At 41.3% G+C, this 19,139-nt stretch overlaps 2 protein-coding genes across 2 annotated transcripts in view; one reads left to right on the top strand and one right to left on the bottom strand.

The window, feature by feature from the left end:
• Positions 1–11,934, top strand: part of dusp28 (dual specificity phosphatase 28) — a 20,924-nt gene extending 8,990 nt beyond the window's left edge. The window contains exons 4-5 of the mRNA XM_049598570.1: positions 1,357–1,529; positions 10,899–11,934. Of these exons, the coding sequence (XP_049454527.1) occupies positions 1,357–1,461 (105 nt within the window). The 3' untranslated portion in view covers positions 1,462–1,529; positions 10,899–11,934. The remainder of the gene's footprint in view (positions 1–1,356; positions 1,530–10,898) is intronic.
• Positions 9,528–19,139, bottom strand: proca (protein C (inactivator of coagulation factors Va and VIIIa), a). The gene is made up of 10 exons (XM_049598555.1): positions 19,002–19,139; positions 18,742–18,768; positions 18,511–18,594; positions 16,649–16,806; positions 15,873–15,897; positions 14,427–14,537; positions 13,024–13,164; positions 10,850–10,968; positions 10,573–10,690; positions 9,528–10,214 (listed from the first exon to the last, which is right to left on the bottom strand). Exons 3-10 carry the CDS (start codon positions 18,578–18,580, stop codon positions 9,628–9,630), a joined length of 1,329 nt encoding a protein of 442 aa, XP_049454512.1. The 5' UTR covers positions 18,581–18,594; positions 18,742–18,768; positions 19,002–19,139; the 3' UTR covers positions 9,528–9,627.

Raw genomic sequence — 19,139 nt, 5'->3', positions numbered from 1 at the left:
TTTTAAAGTGCGACATCTGTCAAGTGTTTGTTAATGTGCCGTCCCTGTAAAATAAATCAGTACACACCGATCAGCCCAAAAATTAGAGCCAGTGGCAGGTGAAGTGACTAACATTGATCATCTTGTTACAATGTTCTGCTGGGGAACTTTGGGTCAGGAAGTTCTGGAGGATGCCACTTGATGTGCTCCACCCACCTGAACACCTCTGCAGGTGGAGTTTCTCTCCTCATGGCAGCAGCACTCCCTGATGGCAGTGCCCCCCCCAGCAGGTCAATGCACCATGTTACACTGCAGAAGCTGCTCAGGAATGACCAGAGGAACGTGACAAAGAGCTCAAGGCATCGACCTGGCCTCCAAATTCCCCAGATCTAAATCTGATTGAGCATCCATGGGACGTGCTGGTACCTCAGAGGAACCCCTAATCCAGGATCTGACTTGTCTCTGACATGTCAAGGCATGGACACATGACCTCTGGAGGGTGTCCTGTGGTGTCTGGCGCCAGGGCGTTGGCTTCGGATCATCTGAGACCTGTCGGTTGTGAGGTGGGGTACCAGCTTGTCCCAAGATGCTCCATCAGATTGGGGTGTGGGAGATTTGGAGGCCAGGTCGACACCTTGAGCTTTCCGTCACATTCCTCAGTTGAGCAGTTTGTGGTACATTTTTCTGCTGGGGGGCCGCTGCCATCAGGGAGTGCTGCTTCGATGAGGGGGGTTACTTAACCCACAGCAGTGTTTGGGAGGGTGGAGGGCGTCAAGTAGCATCCACATGAATGCTATGACCAAATGTGTCCCAGCAGAACATTGTAGTGTAACACGGTGATCAATGTTACTCACACCACTGGTTTAATGTTCTGGCTGATCGGTGCATGTACATTTAAAAAACATGATTCCTAAATGTACATACATAAGATTTTGTTAATCTTAAATTCATCAGTGTTTTAAAAACCATAAATCCTTTTGACTTGAAAATAAAGTATTTATATAGTATTATCTGTTACAGTGGGCACAGTACTGTCAGAACTATCAGAATCGGCCGACATGCTTTTTCTTATTTTGCACAATGAATGAATGAATATTATATATGTTGAGAAGCATTTAATTTCATGTCTCCATCTGCTGGTGGGCCGTCACTATAAGACTATGCATGAATAATATGATGTTAATTCATCTACAGAAGAGACTTGATGATCACTGAAATTAGCTGGAGAAAAAAGTGGATACATCGATATCAGTATTTAGTTGTTATATATCGGCATATTAGATACCGGCAAAAAAATCCAGTGTCCTGCATCCCTGTATTACAGAGTGGAATAACAGTGATTGACACACATTAATACCTCAACACTTTTTTTTCCAGAAAGTGAAGACGGCTCGTCACGAGATCGATCCAAACCCCGGCTTCCTGTCTCAGCTGCAGAGATATGAGCAGGAGCTGAAGAAGAGACGAGGACAGACGGACTGACAGACAGACAGGTGGACGTCCGTCTGCTCCACCAGACGCCTTCACACTGACCTGAAATCAGCCTGCAGGTGAACAACTCCCTCTCTGTCCACCTTCTCACCGTCTCCTACTGTAACTCAGTGCGAACTCTGTTTTCTGATCCTTAATGATCTTCTCTGAAGTTGGAGCTGAAACGTTTTCATCGACCTGAGATTTAATTTCACTTAAAGACAGACATTAAGGTCTGAAAGGTTAATGTCACTTGTTTTAACTGACTGTAGAGTTTCAGTGTTGCAACAGCTTCTTCATGTAAATCACAAAAAAAACAAAGAGGAAGAGACGAAAACAATTTAAAGGCTGAATCATGAATAATTAGTAAAATACATAAAATAAAATGAAGCAATATTAAAAGAATTAAGTAAAGAATAGAGACTATAATGTTAGGACTGAATAAACACATCGGTGCAAACAATAATACACAATAACTTTATTCGTACATAACTAAGTGCTTTCATTAAAAAGGGAGGGGGGCAATAAAAAAGCTGATTAATAAGATCATGTAAATAATATAACAGTCTGGGAGATATAAAGCCAGTTTATTTATTTATTTTAGAAGAAAACTAGAAAAGCACTCAGAGTGCAGACCTCCGCCAAGTAGGTGATATTCCCTCCCCCTGTGCATCAGATTTTGCAGCCTGCATCACAATCAGGTTATCTGCATCACTATCATTATTAGGTTATATAAGCCTTCACCATGGAGACACTGTGGTGTATTTATGTTGGTTTTATTTTGTACCAACAGAGAATCTAATATGTTCTTTTGTATTTTTCACTTTATTTTTTTCCAAACACAGAACATTAATTTCAACTTTAGAATTACGACAATATTTAGCAAATAGAACTAGACGTGCTTTCCATCCACCAGATGGCGCCATTTTCACCGTCTCATTAGAAATTGGAATTGCTGTTGAGGCTGTCAGACCATAGACTTTATTTATTATTTTATCCACTTTGGCCTTCATCAAAATCCGTTCATAACTTTTTGAGTTATTTTGCAGACAAACAAACAAACAGGCCGACGCTGGCAAAAACATAACCTCCTTGGCAGAGGTAATAACTGACCTTTAGGTGCTCTGACAGCTTTAGTCAAACATGTAGATGTAAAAACTGAGACAGCAGCTTTTTCTGTTTGATAGCTGCGCTCAGTGGGTCAGAAATAAAACTATGCAACTCATCATTCTCCCCTGATATAATATTTAAAGCAAGCAGAGGCTCCAACAGTAATTAAAGAATGAAAACTAGAGTTCAGATCCACTGATTGAGTCTGAATCCTTCTAGTCAGTTTGATTTAGTCTGAAATAACTCCAGTTTAAAGAAGTTTAATCCGCTTTTGATGGCAGAAACATTCAGAAGTGAATCACTTATTAAAGAAGAAACAATGGAGGCCTTATGATTTCAGAATTATTTTTTCAGAATGAGTTCACACTGGACGCAGAAGTGCCGCAATACATGCTGATTTTCTGTGGAGCGCTGCCTGAATCCTTTCGGCGCCAATGTTAACTAGTTGGCGTTAGGGCTGGGCGATACAACGTGTGTGTCCTCCTCTCTCCACAGAGCTGGGTTCAAATAATCAATATTTATTTGAATGACCTGATATTAATTCATAAAGTCCAACATCGATCTCTCAATATCAGCTTTTTCCCCATGGATGTGTGAAGCTTTAACCCTGTTAATCTCACCGACAGTAAACGAGCCGCACTGCTAAATTATTAACGCTGGTGGTGTTGACGAGCTCCAACCTTACCTGCTCTTTCAACTTTAACTGTTGGCGTTGTGTCTTTATGTTTGGTGGCATTTATATTCATGCTGCAGCCTCTCCTCCTGCCGTCTGTGTGTCAGGGAGTAAAGATGCCGCGATAGAGACAGAGAGGTGAAGGTAACTTGAGCTGACGACAGCTACGTCGACCTCTCGCCCGTCCCTCCCTCGGCCTCTATATAAGAAATAAGCACCAGATTCATTTGAAAGGCCGACAGATGAAAACAGACTTTTCAACTCCGCCCGCAGAGATTTTTAATAGTTTCAAACCTTCCTGATCCTTTTACAGTCACAGTTTATTTGATATCATATTTTACATTTCCATGTTGTGCAGCCGTTTATTTTCAAACAGAAAAAAAATCTGTCTTTGCATTTTAATTTGACCACAGTCTGTTTATATAAAAGTGTTTGTGACATTTCAAAAGTGGCTTTGATTGGCGACTGAACCGAAAATACCAAGATATAAATTTTCGTCCATGTCGCCCAGCCCCACACACACTGTTAATGTGCTCCTGTTAATATAAAAGCAGTGTTTCAGTCAGACAGACCTCAGCAGTCATTATTAAAATAACTTTTGGTGGCTTTGATGAGAACATAGTCTGCTCTGTCTGATTCAGGACTGAAGCCGTGGCCTGACAGCAAAGTAAAGCTGCGTAAATATTCTAAATATAGTGAATACTTCAGCTGATACTTACTGTTTTAGGTGGCTAAAACACATTAGCAGCAGAACATCGCTCAGTTAAAGTGGCGGTACTCCTGCTGCTTCTCCAAACTAAGGGCGTGCTGACTGCCATCCACTGTGTGTAACACGCTGACTGTGCCTCATGACCTCATACAACCCCTCTGCAAACAGTTCCTTTAATGAACGTTGGTATTTTTCTGATCCAGAACAGAACCAGCTGTCAGAGCACATCCAAGATTACTGAGTTTGTGTGTGTATTATCTTCAGGTGTTCACATTATTTTGTCCTCAAACTGCAGTAGAGCAAATAGAGATTTTAATCTGTATTTTTCAGCAAATTACGAGGAGATAAAACATAAAAACAGGTCAAAGAAACAGAGTTGTTACTCTTTTTTATTTTTCAGGACCATAAACCTTAAATCTGTGTCAGTCACGTGTAGCTGTGTCAGCTCTCCTGTAACACACTGTGGTTGCAGTTCCACCTTCTACCTCTAGATGGAAACATTTCCATACAAGATAATGCAGTATGTAAAACACAGAACAAGTCAGGGTGACGAGTCTGGAAAAGATCTGTACAATTAAAATGATCTGAAGCTGAAACACGTCCACAGAGAAACTCAGGGTGAAACTGACACCTTCAGATTTATAGATCTGTGAAGTAATATTTAAAGTTCTGAGATTTAATTCCAATAAAAACAGTTTAATAACAAACTGAAGACGTATTAAGATAATTCACTTCAGAGTATCAAAACCACACTGTTTGCATCAGCACAGTGAGGTTAAAGTCAGTATGTTGCATAAAAAGTGTTTCCTATTTTATCTGATGTGTTTGGATGAATATTTCTGCAGCATTAATGTATCTGAGTCATTTTACTGCTGTAGATGTTTCAGGTTGAGCTCATGTGAACTCCTTTATAAACTGTTGGGTAGTTTATCCACAGCAGTGCATCATAATCTCTAATTCAATATCAACAGGTGTGTAAATGTGAATGCAGAAAACAGCATCAATAACTTTATTATTCATCGTGCTCCCGTCACGTCTGAGCACATCTTATCATCCAGAATATCTGAGCACACCTGTGTGGGTCGACTCGTCGTTTGGCTCTGACAGCACAAAGTTTTAAAATACAACAAATTGTGAATCCTTTAAATCTTCAGTTGAACAGTTTCAGTTTTTTACAGCTTGTACTGAGTGTAGTTTTTAACTCAACATATTAAACATGATTAACAAGCCATCAGATGTCTTAAACTGGAGTTAGTAGATAAAACAAAGACTTAGCTCAGCGTATAATCACTGCAGGATGAAATGTGTTCTGATCTCAGGATCCTGATTGTACAAACTGAATCAGAGATGTAAACTTAAAGCTGCAGATTGTTTGTTCAGTGTTTTCTTATGATACTGTTAATAGTGATTCAATTAAAGCTGCAGGGTGGAGGATTTAGGGGGACACATCGGCAGAAATATAATGAGTATAATCACCTGAAAATAGGAGGTGTGTTTTCCCCACCTCAGAATGAGACGTTTATATCTACATAGGGAGCAGAGGGGTATTCCAGGTAGGAGGTTCAACAAACTCTGAGTCTAACCCTGAACTCTGAGTTGATTTACGCTGAGATGGGAAACTCTGAGTTACCGGTTCCAGAACAGCTGATCTGAGTTAGTTCAGTCAACTCTGAGTATGTTCACTCTGAGTTAAGCCGACAATAAAAAGCCATCATCAATGGAGCTCCGACTCCACGATTCACCATGGCAACAGGTCAATAAAAGACAGCGCCTCCATTTTAATCCAGTGGATGTAGAGATATTAATGCATGTGTAGCAGACGGTGCACGTTTATCTTTAAAAGAAGAGCCTGAGTCAGAGCGAGGAAAGTGTCAATAAGTTAACCATAAAGTTAATAAAAAAGTTTACTCATCATTTATCAGACTTACATTTCCTTAATGAAGATAAAGTGGTGGAATCTGACTGTGTATCAGGCTGTAGATACATTACATTATATTAATAATATATAATAATATATTTGTTCAGATTTAATCTGATGGGGAAAAACACAGGAGGCAGAAGATTTCAAACATATAGGCTAGGCTATAGATCAAAGACATAAAGACATGACTGTAAACTCACAGTCTGACCCAGTAATAATGTGTTTGGTGATTTGCACCTGAAAAGACGTTGAGGTTAAAATACAGTAGATTTGAAAATGTTGCACATCTATTTGTATCTTGACTCAACAGCATTCAGTGACTTTATTTCAGCTACAAATGTAGTAAATGTAAAGACAGTGAAATGCTGCACCATTGCTCACTCAGAAATATGAACATATAATCCCCAATATTAGGCTATAGGAGTTATGTTCCATCAGTGCGACCAGTGACATCAGTGACAGAGATCATTAGTCACTGATACTACGTGTCTAAAGCTTCATACCCATTTTAACATTTAAATAATTAGACCTACACATTATGTGCAATAAACATGTGGGAGCTGCTCTGACAGACTGACAGTCTGATCCTTGTGCACAGTGTTATAAAAAATAATAAATATAAAAAGGACAGAGGTTTGATTCTGAGCTGAGGGTGAATTCTCGCTGTGTAATATTTGAATGTAAAGATAAAAACCGATGTCCAAAGAAATGACTGATGTGCATAAATTCAGTAACTTAAGACAGTCCTGAGTAACAAACTAATATCCAGCAGGATTTAGACTGTGACAGAGAAAAACTCAGGGTTTATTGAAGAAAACCTGCCAGCGAGCAGGTTACGTTCACAGAGTCTGTTACCATGGTGACTGACTCAGAGTTTCAGTTACCTCTCTATCTGGAACGGAGTTTCCCTCATCTCAGGGTTAACTTACTGAGTTTTCACATAACCCGCTTTCTGGAATACCCCTCAGGTCCTCGTCTACGGAGATCACCGTGTTGCACCGCCATGTTTCTACAGTAGCCCAGAACAGACAAACCAAACACTGACTCTAGAGAGGGATGTTTGTGTTTTTGAGCCGGCCAACACAGTTAGCAGCTCCTCTGTGACGAGTGTTGGATAAACACTGATTTTTTTTTTAATGAGAAACTGCTTTACTCAGTGGTTTTATCAGTTTTATTCACCTGGTTTGTTTCTAACTGTATGTGCACACCAAAAGCTGCAAAAGCATCCGGGTATTGGCGACCAGAGCGTCAGATGAAAGTTGGGGAGTCGTAAACTTTATGCAAATTAGCTATGACGCATTTCGGCTGCAAATGACCAGCAACCAATCGAAAAGGAGATGTCCATCGCTTGTGTGGATCCCAGAGAAAATCCTCAGAAACTTTTGTTCCTACCACACAATCGTTGCTACTTCAAGATGAGAGAGAAGCCAATCACTGCTGTAGCTGGACACCGAGTCCGTTATGATTCAAGCCTGTTTATATATAGGGACTGAAATCAGAAGGAGCAGGCGTGGGAAGCCGAGTCCTGAGTAGTTGGTTTGCCCTGTGAGGTGATACTGAGAAAGAATTTTTTAAACTAGGGGCAAATACATCCATGCTAATATAACGCCTAGCATGCTAATTGTGGTCTGCCGAACATTTTGTCTGTGCAAATGTGAAGAATGCAAATAAATTAGCCGGCAAAGGCGCTGTGCTCCAGCCAGGAACCTGCTAAATTGACAAGCACGATCGAACGTTCTAATGTATGACGTCATGAGTGACTTGAGCTGCCAAAAATATTTTGGACAGCGGCGCTGCTCCAGCGACCTCTTGGTGTGCAAGTACAGTAAGAGGAGGACACCTCTGTGGATAAATCAGCTCTAACCAGGAGAAGTTTGAGCTGGTTTCAATCTGTAATCCTCTCCGCTAGACGCCATCAAACCCCCTAAATCTGACACACTGCTCCTTTAAAGTTAGGAACAGATTATATTTATCTATTGATACAAGAACACTGTGTGTGTTCAATTGTGTTTGTGTGTGAACCTCAGGTGTGTCTCTTGTGGTGCTCGATTAAAAGCAGTAATTTAAACTTGACCTGATGTCCTCATGAGCCACGTCAGACCTCAGTATATGTACATATTTACATAATGAAACACAGTGTGCAGCTCTGTTCTGTCAGTGTAACAAAATGACCTGTAACACAGATGATCACATGACGCTGCGTCCCTTTAACGCTCTGCTGCTGTGTCAGTGTATGCTAATTCTTCAATCTGAATAAATTCATGTGTTCATCAGTCAGTGATCAGCTTTGTTTGCTCTGTTGGATTTTGCACTGCTCGTGTCTTTTAATCGACTTAAAGGGACAGTTCGGACTTTTTGAAGTGGGGGTGTATCCGTTAAAGTGTATGCCATACTGAAAGTGTTTTCACTGCTTTACCTTTCTGTCAGACAGCCTGTTCAGACCGGGAACCCGTTAACAGCCTCAGTTCCACATCTATAATCTTGTCACAGCCAGACTCTATTGACTAAAACAGTAATTGTACCTCACTGACCACAGGAGCTGCTGGTCTACTGCTGCCTCCATCTGTTGGTTGGTTTGTGTTATTGTGTGACTTTGGTGAATCTGAATTAACCCTTTAATCACCAAAGTCACACAATAACACAAACTAACCAACAGATGGAGGCAGCAGTAGACCAGCAGCTCCTGTGTACAGAGATGTTAAATCACCTGTTTTCTCAGTGGAGTCTGGCTTTGAAGAGAGTGATGTAACAGATCCAGTCTCTAGTTGGAAATCACTCTGACAGACCCCTCCACAGCAGCACACCTCTTAGCTTCCAAACTGGGGTGTGCCAACCACCATCTACTGTCGGTAACACACTGACTGTGGATACGTTCCTCTTTAGGGGGGGAATAAACGATTCTTAGATGCATTACAATGTGGATGTGGGCAAATCGGCATCAGTTCACAATGTCAATAATTAATTGTGTAAGACAGCAGCTGCAGCTTGCTTTATTTTAATGTCTAAATAATGACATCTTACATTAACATTAATGAGGGGAGCACCCTACGCAGGTGTGTGTTGCTCCCATTATTTTGTATATCCCACAGTGGACAAGCGTGAGCGTCCGCAGATGGACACAATCCGACCGGCGCCCCTGGCTCAAAAGAGAGGAAGGCTGAAGGGGAAAGGGACCTGGACAAGAGCCAGACTGTACGCAAGTAAAATAATCTGTTTACGGATCACCAAAAATTAATTCTGCTATATTTTAAAAGAAAGAGAAAAAACATTTTGATGAATCGATAAACATTTAATAATTGAATCGTTACCCTGTGACCCCCCATTTCAAAATATCCAAACTGTTCCTTTAATATTATGAATGCTTTATGATGAAGATGCAGAGGTGTTGATGTTTGATAGAAAACCCTGTTTAAATAAGTGAACCAGATAAAGAGAGAAGATTTATTAATCCCGGGGGGAAATGTGCATTTACAGGATTTCAGTTGTTAAAATACAGAGCTCCCGACTGTGACGACAGATCTGTCAAGTGTGACTAAATATTTGTTTTGGTTGCACCAGTGCAGCTGATATTTATCTGGAAATATTTCGAGCATTATTTTGGGCGTCAGTGTGACAGTAGTGAAAGTAAAGTTGGTGTTTTTGGTGAAAAAGGAAACCGAAGCGTGTTGAGACACAATCAGTTTATTTATAAACATCTTTATTGCACTGAGGTCTTAATGTGGCTTTACCAGACCAGACTCATCAACTGTTGTGGGCCGAGGTGGTTCAGACTCTCGGGGGTTCTCGTGGAGTTAGACGTTTGTCCCAGTCCTCACGCACTTTGTCGATCCACTCGTTGTAGTTGGACACCTTGGTGTAGATGCCCAGCTTGTCCTCCCTGCCGCAGCCCTCGCCCCAGGACACCAGGCCGATCAGGAACCAGGTGTCTTGGTACAGAGTGACCATTGGTCCACCGCTGTCCCCCTCGCAGGCGTCCATCCTCTGTCCAAGGATCCCGGCACAGAGCACGTTGTTGGAGATATTGTGGGACATCTGCTGGGAACAGATGCTCCGCTCGACCAGCGGGACTTTGATGACGTTGAGCGCTGAGCTGAACCTGGTGCTGTCCAGGTCTTCTTTGCCCCAGCCGGTCACCACGGTGATGGTGCCGTTAAGGTGGAGCACCCGCTCAGCCATCTCGCGTCCCGGCAGACAAGCGGGGACAATGTACTGGGAGAAGGGGGCGGGGGACTGCAGGCGCAGCAGGGCGATGTCATTGTCCACTGTCCTGCTGTTGTAGTGGGGGTGTCTGAAGGTCTCCACGACCCCCAGCGTCACCTCAGTGCCTTCATCTCTGTGACGCTCATAATCACCTGAAGAGACAGATGCAGGGTGACGTCTGTTAGAGGAGGCGGTAAGTGTCTTATTTTACTTTCCCTGAAAGTCCAAAGATGTGTGAGACACATTTACATCTTAGAGTGAGTGAATAGATCTGCATGTGTTAAGAGTTTTTTTTCTGACGAGATAAAAATTGATCTTGATAATAAAAACTAAGAAGAAACCTATGTTTTGTTTTCGTAGACGAGATGTGACAAAAATGTTAGTGGTGGACTGTGGTTGTCTGGTGGGAGGGGCTTAGGACAGAGAGGGGAGAGCCCTAGCTTCATTAACTGGAGTTAACATTTTGAATTGTGTTGCTCAGTGTTTGTTGTCGGCACAGTGAAGGCTCACCCAGTCGAACGCTGAATTTGAAGTTGTTTTCGAGGCAGTGAGCGGCGGTCAGGACCCAGTTCTTATCGATGAGGACGCCTCCGCAGTGAAAACGCCCTCTGGCATTCAGTAAGAGCACCTGCACACACAAACACATTTACTTTATTCATTTTAAAAGCCCCTGAAAACAGTTTCAGATCATTTTCTCTGGAACATTATAAATGTTTGAAAAGGTTTCTATGTAGAGAATAACTGGAAACATGAGCTCATCATCTTCAACAGGTTTGAAGTCAGTTACCTGCCAGGGACTCTCTCCCTTCTTTCCCACCTCCCCTCCCACCATCCAGGGCATCAGGCCGTCCTGCGGTCCAGTGTACGACGATCTGCCAATCAGCAGCTGACCACAGGACGAGGGACCTGCCGAGGGAGGGGGAGACAGCGAGGAATCAGTCAACAGCACATTTTAAGTCAGAGCTGCCACACTTTTCTAATGATTAATTTCAGTTCAGCATCACTCCTGGACTCACTGGGTCTGATTTCTGATGTGAAACGCAGACAGTCACAGTGTGGCCACTACAACACAACTAGCAGAGCTAAAGCCACTCATAAAAAGTCTTCCCCAAGTCTTTGTAAACATCGAAACTAATCTACGGTCAGAACGCTCGCCTGTTATATTAATGAAATCATATAAATAATGTGTTAGATTGATTTGGTACTGCTCAAAGTATCAGGTTACTGTAACGTGGTACAAAAATTTGTATATCAGTTACTCTCCGTGTGTCACCTTGGAATTGTACAGAAAACTTTTCTCTCATGCCTCTATGGCCAGGGCTGAAAATTAACTTTTTGGCTCACCAGCCACGGGGACTGGTAGATGAAAAAAATCCATATTTTTTACCAGCCAAAATAATGAATTGCCTTTTTCTGTCACATAAACATTTGTTTCAGTACTTTTTATTGAGATAATACAGTATTAAGTTGAATACAAGCTTAAAGGAGCATAGCAAAATTAGTTAAATATTATCAAGTTTTGAGCTCAAAATTCCATTTGCACTTTGTACTTCAAACATGACGGTAAATTGGTTTTTTTTTTGTAAACCTTCCAGATGCTTATTAATCATGTAACTTAAACCTCCTCAGACCTCCTTTCTTTTTTTTCTCTAATGTTACAACTTCATCCTCGTCTGTGTTTTTTCGTTTTGTCGCTGGTTTACTTACACCTGGTAATCTGCCACATGACACCTGTGGTGATAGCTTGCTTGCTACTAACAGCAGATCATGGATCTAGGCGCGGGATATGCCTACGTGCACACGCGTCGTCCGAGTAGGCGTACAGGTTCCTTGATGATGCAGCGGGGAGCAATTAAAGGGAAATTTCGGTTTATTTCAGCCTGTCTCCTATCGTCCTAAATATGTTTCAAGTGACTAGTGACATAAAAATAATAGTTAGCATGTTAGCCGTTAGCCTAGATACAGCCGGGGCGCATAGTAGCGTCAGACCTGTTAAAACCTAAGTGAACGGGCAACCTTCAAGTGCAAAGTTAGTCCACTAAACAAGCTTTGAAAGCGTGAAATTTGGCCGCGCTTTGGAAAGCAGAGCTAAATGGTAAACAAACATGGCAGCACACCGGTAAGGTAAGACAACACGTTTACATGTGGTTTTCTATATGTTCTCTGACATTTATCCTAACGATATGAGGCGGTCTTTGTGGAAAAAAAGCTTGTTTAGTGGACTAACTTTGCACTTGAAGGTTGCCCGTTCACTTACGTTTTAACAGGTCTGACGCTACTATGCGCCCCGGCTGTATCTAGGCTAACAGCTAACATGCTAACTATTATTTTTATGTCACTAGTCACTTGAAACAAATTTAGGACGATAGGAGACAGGTTGAAATAAACCGAAATTTCACTTTAAGGTGCAACACACAATAGAGCGCCGGTCTGCTTTTTGTAGCGTTGTGTATTATCGAAGTGTCCCACAACGCACTGTGAACAGTTGTGTCCAACCGATGGTCACTCACTAAGCAATATATCCCATCATGCATTGCTCCAAAGGAACGAATGGACTGTACGGGACAGACACCGAGACAGAGCAGCTTGATTACAACCTGCTATTAATGTTTAACTTTGTTTTACCTTCTTGTTCTTTGCCGTGTAATAAACACTTTAATGTGAAGTCGTCGGTCCTGGAGAGATGAAAATAAATCGGCTGATCTTCTTCAGTGCTTCACAGTTACTGTACAGAGCAGGGCTAATAACGCTGGCTAATGTTAGCAAGCTGTGTGTAACAGTGTAACGTTACACATTAAATTCATCACATATAACATCACATGTAAAACAAACTTCATAACAAAGGTTAAACAGGAAATTACTGCATCAGCAGGACAGGTTGCAGTCACACTGCTCTGTGTCCTTCTGTCTGCCCGCCCGTGTTAAGTTATTAATACATTACACTTTTATAAATGTTATTACCTTTCGGGCCACATTTCTTGGAGTCGTCGTTTAGTACGTATCCACTCACACAGCTGCAGGTCCTCGACAGGCCGTCCTTGCTCTCCCAACAGTCATGGTCACAGCCGCCATTATCCACCGAGCAGTTTGTGGCTGTTTGAGCTGAACGACAACAGACGATTACCTCAGTTTATATATTTAACATTTCTGTAGGACATTGTTTTATTTCACTGTGATGATGAACGTGATCCGTGTCAGGACTGTTGGTCTCAAAACTATAAACTGATAATTCAAGAAAACAATCAGCAGATTAATCTTTAATGCAAATAATTATTAGCTGCAGGTCTATGAGGCATTAATTTGCTGTTGTGACTCAAATCAGGATTTAAATCAGTCCTCACAACACTAATTTTATAAAGTGGCTTTTAATTTGTTTTTATTCTTTCTTAGTTGCACTGTGTATTTTTACTTTTCATTTCTGTGAACTTGTTTCTGAAAAATAATGAATAAAGAATATTTATTATTATGATATCATCTCTTATACAAAAGAAAAGGAACAAAAGAAACACTGATTATAAGTTTGGTATAAAAACACTGGACCATGATGACAGTGTAGTTCTGAAAAATGTTAAAGTTTAAATTGTTGTAATTATTACATAGCTGAACTTCTCAGAATCGTCTTTTCATTAAATACAGTTCATCTTCATTTTAAGAAGGTGCTTCTTTAACGCCATTATTTTTTGTTTCTTTGAGGTTTTTATATCATCCTGTAGCTTCCTGTTAGTGTTTCTTTGTGTTGTCAAAGCTGAAAATTAAAATTTTGCTCTTATTGCGAATATTTTATCATTAAAATGTTATTTCCCTTGTGATGATGACGTTGCTACGTATAAACCTACGAACTTCTGCGGTTCCTCAAGTCACACAATAAAACACAAACTACAGCTTCAGGAAGTGCTGTCTGACATCAAGACACACAGGTAAAATAATCCTCATACAGTGTACACTTAAACTGATACAGGTTTTTTAGCCTGTCCACAACCACCAAACTCCTTTGACAAAAAAACAGTAATTTTACATCGCACTGGTACTGGCAGCGTGCTGACTGCCTTCTCATGTAGGTAATACACAGACTGTGGATGTACAGATGTGTTTATCAGTACAAACGCAGCATTATATTATATTGAATCCTAATGTGTCTTCACCTGGTTGATTAAAGGTTTAATAAATCTCCAGCAGAAACGTCAGGTGCGTAGAGCAGCAAGACTTTATACCACTGGAAACAAACAGCACCCACAACCCGGCGTCACTCTCACTTTTAAGCGCACTTTCTGCACGTCTACATTGAAAACAACAGATCTGAGTGTGTGTGAACGGGCCGGAGAGGAAACTAAATCATCACATACTGTATGTTGTGTATCACTCACGCTGGTTGCAGTATTTGCCTTCGTATCCAAGTTGACAGCGGCAGGCGTAGGCTTGGTACAGATCCACACAGGTTCCATGGACACACATGTTGGCGGCACACTGGTTCCCATCTGAAACACAGTCAGGTCCACATGAGTTAATTTCCCACAATGCCCTGATGGTGGCGGCTCAGAGACCAAACTGTCCACACGGGAGAAAGCTGCACGCTGCAGTTGGAACCAGTTTGACCAGTCACATAGTGGGGACAGAAAACAAGACACGATTCAGTCACAGCGGCAGAAACATTCATGTTTGGTGTTGTGTTTTTCTGCTTCGTTCACTTGACACTAATAACAAACTGTTTCCAGAACAGCTGGAAGTGCAGGTGTGTTTGTCTCCATCTGGTTTCACTTTGTAACAAACTGCTTCAACTGAACAAAAGCAGCCAATCAGGCCATTTATCTGGTGAGGCTACGAGGTTCACACTCACCTTCAGCACCTTGGAATAATTCTTAAAACACTCAAATCAGATTCATGTTTTTCCTGCCGATGTTTAGTACATGCATCAAAGTCCATCTACTGAAGAAGATGAAAGTTCCAGATTTCAATGTTCCATCATGTCGATTACTTTCTCTCCTGTTAATCTGCTCGACAATGAAGTCACTGATTAAAGACATGAACACATCTGCTTCAGTTTTGTAGTTAGAGTCATTACTAATAAGTCCTGGAGTGGTGGTTATTTAACTTCCATCATCTTCACACATTAATATTTTGGTGGTACAGTATCTGTGCTGGGTTTACTCTGCTGAAATAAACAAGAATAATCAGGTCCAACATCATAATCAGGGAAACCTGTTCTACCCTTAAAGGTTTTTAAATGTCTCATAAGTCAGACAATGTTTCTTAAAGGGATAGTGCACCCAAAAATGTAAATTCAGCCATTATCTACTCACCCATATGCCGAGGGAGGCTCAGGTGAAGTTTTAGAGTCCTCACATCACTTGCAGAGATCCAAGGGGAGAGGAGGTAGCAACACAACTCCACCTAATGGAGGCTGACGGCGCCCCAGATTCAAACGTCCAAAAACACATAATTGAAACCACAAAATATCTCCATACTGCTCGTCCGTAGTGATCCAAGTGTCCTGAAGCCCCGACATAAAAAGTTGTTTGGAAAAACCTCATTTGAACTCTGTTTTTAGCCTCACTGTAGCCTGTAGCTCTGACTGCCTCCATTAGGTGGAGTTGTGTTGCTACCTCCTCTCCCCTTGGATCTCTGCAAGTGATGTGAGGACTCTAAAACTTCACCTGAGCCTCCCTCGGCATATGGGTGAGTAGATAATGGCTGAATTTTCATTTTTGGCTGCACTATCCCTTTAATGATCTATTTCTAAACTGTACATAAAAGAAAGTGAACAAAAGCTGACTTTAGAATGATGCACATTGAACAGGTTCAGGGGTTCCTACCTGTGTACACCGTCCAGAACTCCAGCTGCAAACACACAAAAAGACGATCAGGAAACCCGAACAGCTCGTCAGACGTCACATCATCAGTAAATAGATCAACGAGGATTCATTCATGTTTTGGAGTGTGTCTCAAATCACATACTTCCTTTAGTACACGTCAGTGTAGTGCACTATGTACTGCGTTGTCTCAAATCGCACATTTAGCGGAAGTGATGGCGGCTTTTTTTTTTAAACCACCTCTTCACTTTCTTTGTCTTCTTTTTAAGCAAACTGCAAACCAATGGTGGAGCATTATTGCCAACATCTGACGGCTATCTCTACCCACACATGAACCAAACTTCCACCACAGGGTCAGTGCTGATAAACTGCTGCTATAGCTTGGAGCAAGTAGCTAATGAATGCTAACGTTAGCATATTACTGTGTGTGGTACCAAATCATTACAGGCACAATAAACTTTACTGACAGTTTTGGTACTTAGTTCAAAAAACATGTAACTAACAGGCTCCTTGTCGTCTGTCAGTTTGGTATGTCACAAAGATGGCGACCGTTGAGGGTGAGAAGTGTCCGTCATTCCACACTCAACTTGTGGACCGTGTTGAGTGCGTTAGTAGTACACTGCATTTTCACATACTATGCTGTGTGAACGTACTTGGCACACACACACATCATATCAAGTGTTTAGTACAGACGTACGTGATTGGAGACACACTGCTCGTCTTCATTAAGTTACCTGCTGATGTAACAGTTAACAACAAGACTAAAATTCACATCTTACTGTCGCTTCCCTGCTTTGGAAAATCTCTCGTGCTTCTTCAAAGTTACATTTTTCCTCCACACATTCGCGCTCCATCGAAGCGGGTTTCAGCTCCTCCAGGAAGGAGTTCGCCCGGCGAGAGCGGAGCAGCATGTGAGCCTCCGGAGCGTCCGAGAAGACTGAGTGGACACAGGAAGAGACAGAGAGACGTGTTACACTTAAACAGTTTAAAGTTTTAATGTCAGTGAGTCTGCTGACGTCTGATGTCTTATTTTTCTGTGACAACACCTGAATATAAACTTTAAACGTGAATGTTTTTACTTTCAAATCTGAGGTCAAGACTTTAAGGAGTTGATTTAAATCCTCATGTGTTGCTTCTTTGTTGGCAGTTTGTCTGATCATTTTAATAAACTATTAAACTCATGATCCACTGTCACGTCACGTTAGTTCTATCTCATATTTATAAACTCAAACTTTGCTTCATGAAAGTTTGATCAATATTAAATTAAGGAAATCCATCTATTTGGAGTCGGGAATAAACTTTGATCATCAGGTTGAAAGAAAATTACGACTCATTTACAGGGTTCATAAAACTTAGGGAAAGTTAGATTCAACACATTTTAATGACTTTAATGCCACAGAATGAAAATTAATTTTACAATAACCAAATTCAGGGCTTCCACAAATGTTCATGGACAAAACTTTTCCTTGACTTTTCAAGGACTCATAATAAACTGTTACGACCATTCACAACATGAACAGAACTGTCTGCTGTAATTTACTCCAGATGTTTGAGGTATGAAAACTAAACAATCTTTTCCAATCTCTAATAGTCGATCTTGTTTGTTACATGACGTGAAGGTTATCGACAGAAGAGTATGGTTACAGTTTCGTTACACACAGCAAAGCTCTACGACTTTTCCAAAACTTTCAATGACCTTTACTAATTCCATGACCTTTCCAAGCCTGGAAAATTAAATTATGACTGTTCAAGGTTTTTCATGACTGTAGTCAGGTTTCCATCGACCTATTTTTTTTCGCATTTTCAACAATTGCGGAAAAAAAAAACTTGAATGTAAACGACAGAAATTCGACAAAAGGCTGAAATATCGCAAAAAAGTGGAACAGTCAGCGTATCGATATTAGGAAAATGTGACTTTTGGCAATGGAAACAGATTTAGCGAATAAACGATGACGTAGGCTACTGGATCCTACTTCTACACGCCACCTACTGCTCGACCTGTTGACTCCCAATACTTGCAAAACAATAATGAATGGAAACGTGCATAAATTCACATTTTCTTTTGCGCATTTTCACAAAATTTGCTTAAAATTTGTGATCCATTTGGATGGAAACCCAGTGTGCGGTTAACGCTGCAAATTTGTTGACTTTGCGGCTCCTCATGTCATCCAGGGTAAAGTGACGAATGACTAACAGACAGCGGATCCTCTGCTCCGAGCATCTCGGCCACAAACAAAATATGAGCGTCCTTATCTGCGTGACGTTTATGCGAGGGGCATTTGGTAAATTATTTAAAAAGAAAAAGGTACTGTTATTTTAAGATTTGACGATGTAACTTTGGGAAAAAAGATTCATAAAATCCTACTTGCCATGTCTTAGCAATGCCTTTAAGACTTTTTAAGGATCTGTGGGAAACCCTGTACATTTTAGGTCAATAGACTTACTGATGGACTAATTATTTCACTTTTATAAACTGATGAGGAGTTTAATTCATAACTAACATTTATAGACTCGTTGTGTGTAAGAATCTTAATTTGTAAAGTACCTAAAGATGTCAGAAAACAGTAAAGTAGAAGCTCTGTGACGTTCCAACGACAAACATTAATAAAAACTTGAGAGGTCTGAGGACATGTTCACCCACCTGACATACTGAGCACTGACGCCGACCACAGAGCGACGATGACGGACACGCAGAGGACGAGGCGGGACATGACCTCAGTCAAACCTGCAGCCAATGAGACGAGACAGACACAAGCCAATCGCCTCTTCCTGTCAGTATTTATATTTACCTACTCTCTGAAGTGAAGCAGAAACTGTGACACAAACATTCACACACATGATCCACGTCTACGTGATGGTTAGTGACACTCACCAGATTGACGCAGGTTTTTAAGATGATCTGTGGAGACAAAATCACAGCAGCGTTTTTAAATTATTGATCATTTTCAGATGAGAGTACAGAGGCCTCCAAACACACACACACAGCTGGGTCCCTGTTTGAACCTCTGCGACCTTTGACCCCTGAACAACGGGGAGCTGCAAAGCCGAGACGACGTCCTCAAACCGCTACGACAACTATGATACAGAAACGACAAGCGAATTTCAGAGAGCGAGGAGTGTTTTTGTACTTACATGTGAAGAAAGGAGGTTGTGAACAGGGACGATGGTTCGCTGTTTCTGGTGTGTTAATGACTAACTGCCAGTGTTTACTGAGAGTCCACAGTCTGCAGCTCAGCACTGTCAACACACACACACACACACACACCTCCC

The sequence above is a fragment of the Epinephelus fuscoguttatus genome, linkage group LG15, assembly GCF_011397635.1.
Source record: "Epinephelus fuscoguttatus linkage group LG15, E.fuscoguttatus.final_Chr_v1".
NCBI lineage: Eukaryota > Metazoa > Chordata > Actinopteri > Perciformes > Serranidae > Epinephelus > Epinephelus fuscoguttatus.
Note: the sequence above shows the minus strand (reverse complement) of the source record. Positions and strands in the feature narration are given on the sequence as shown.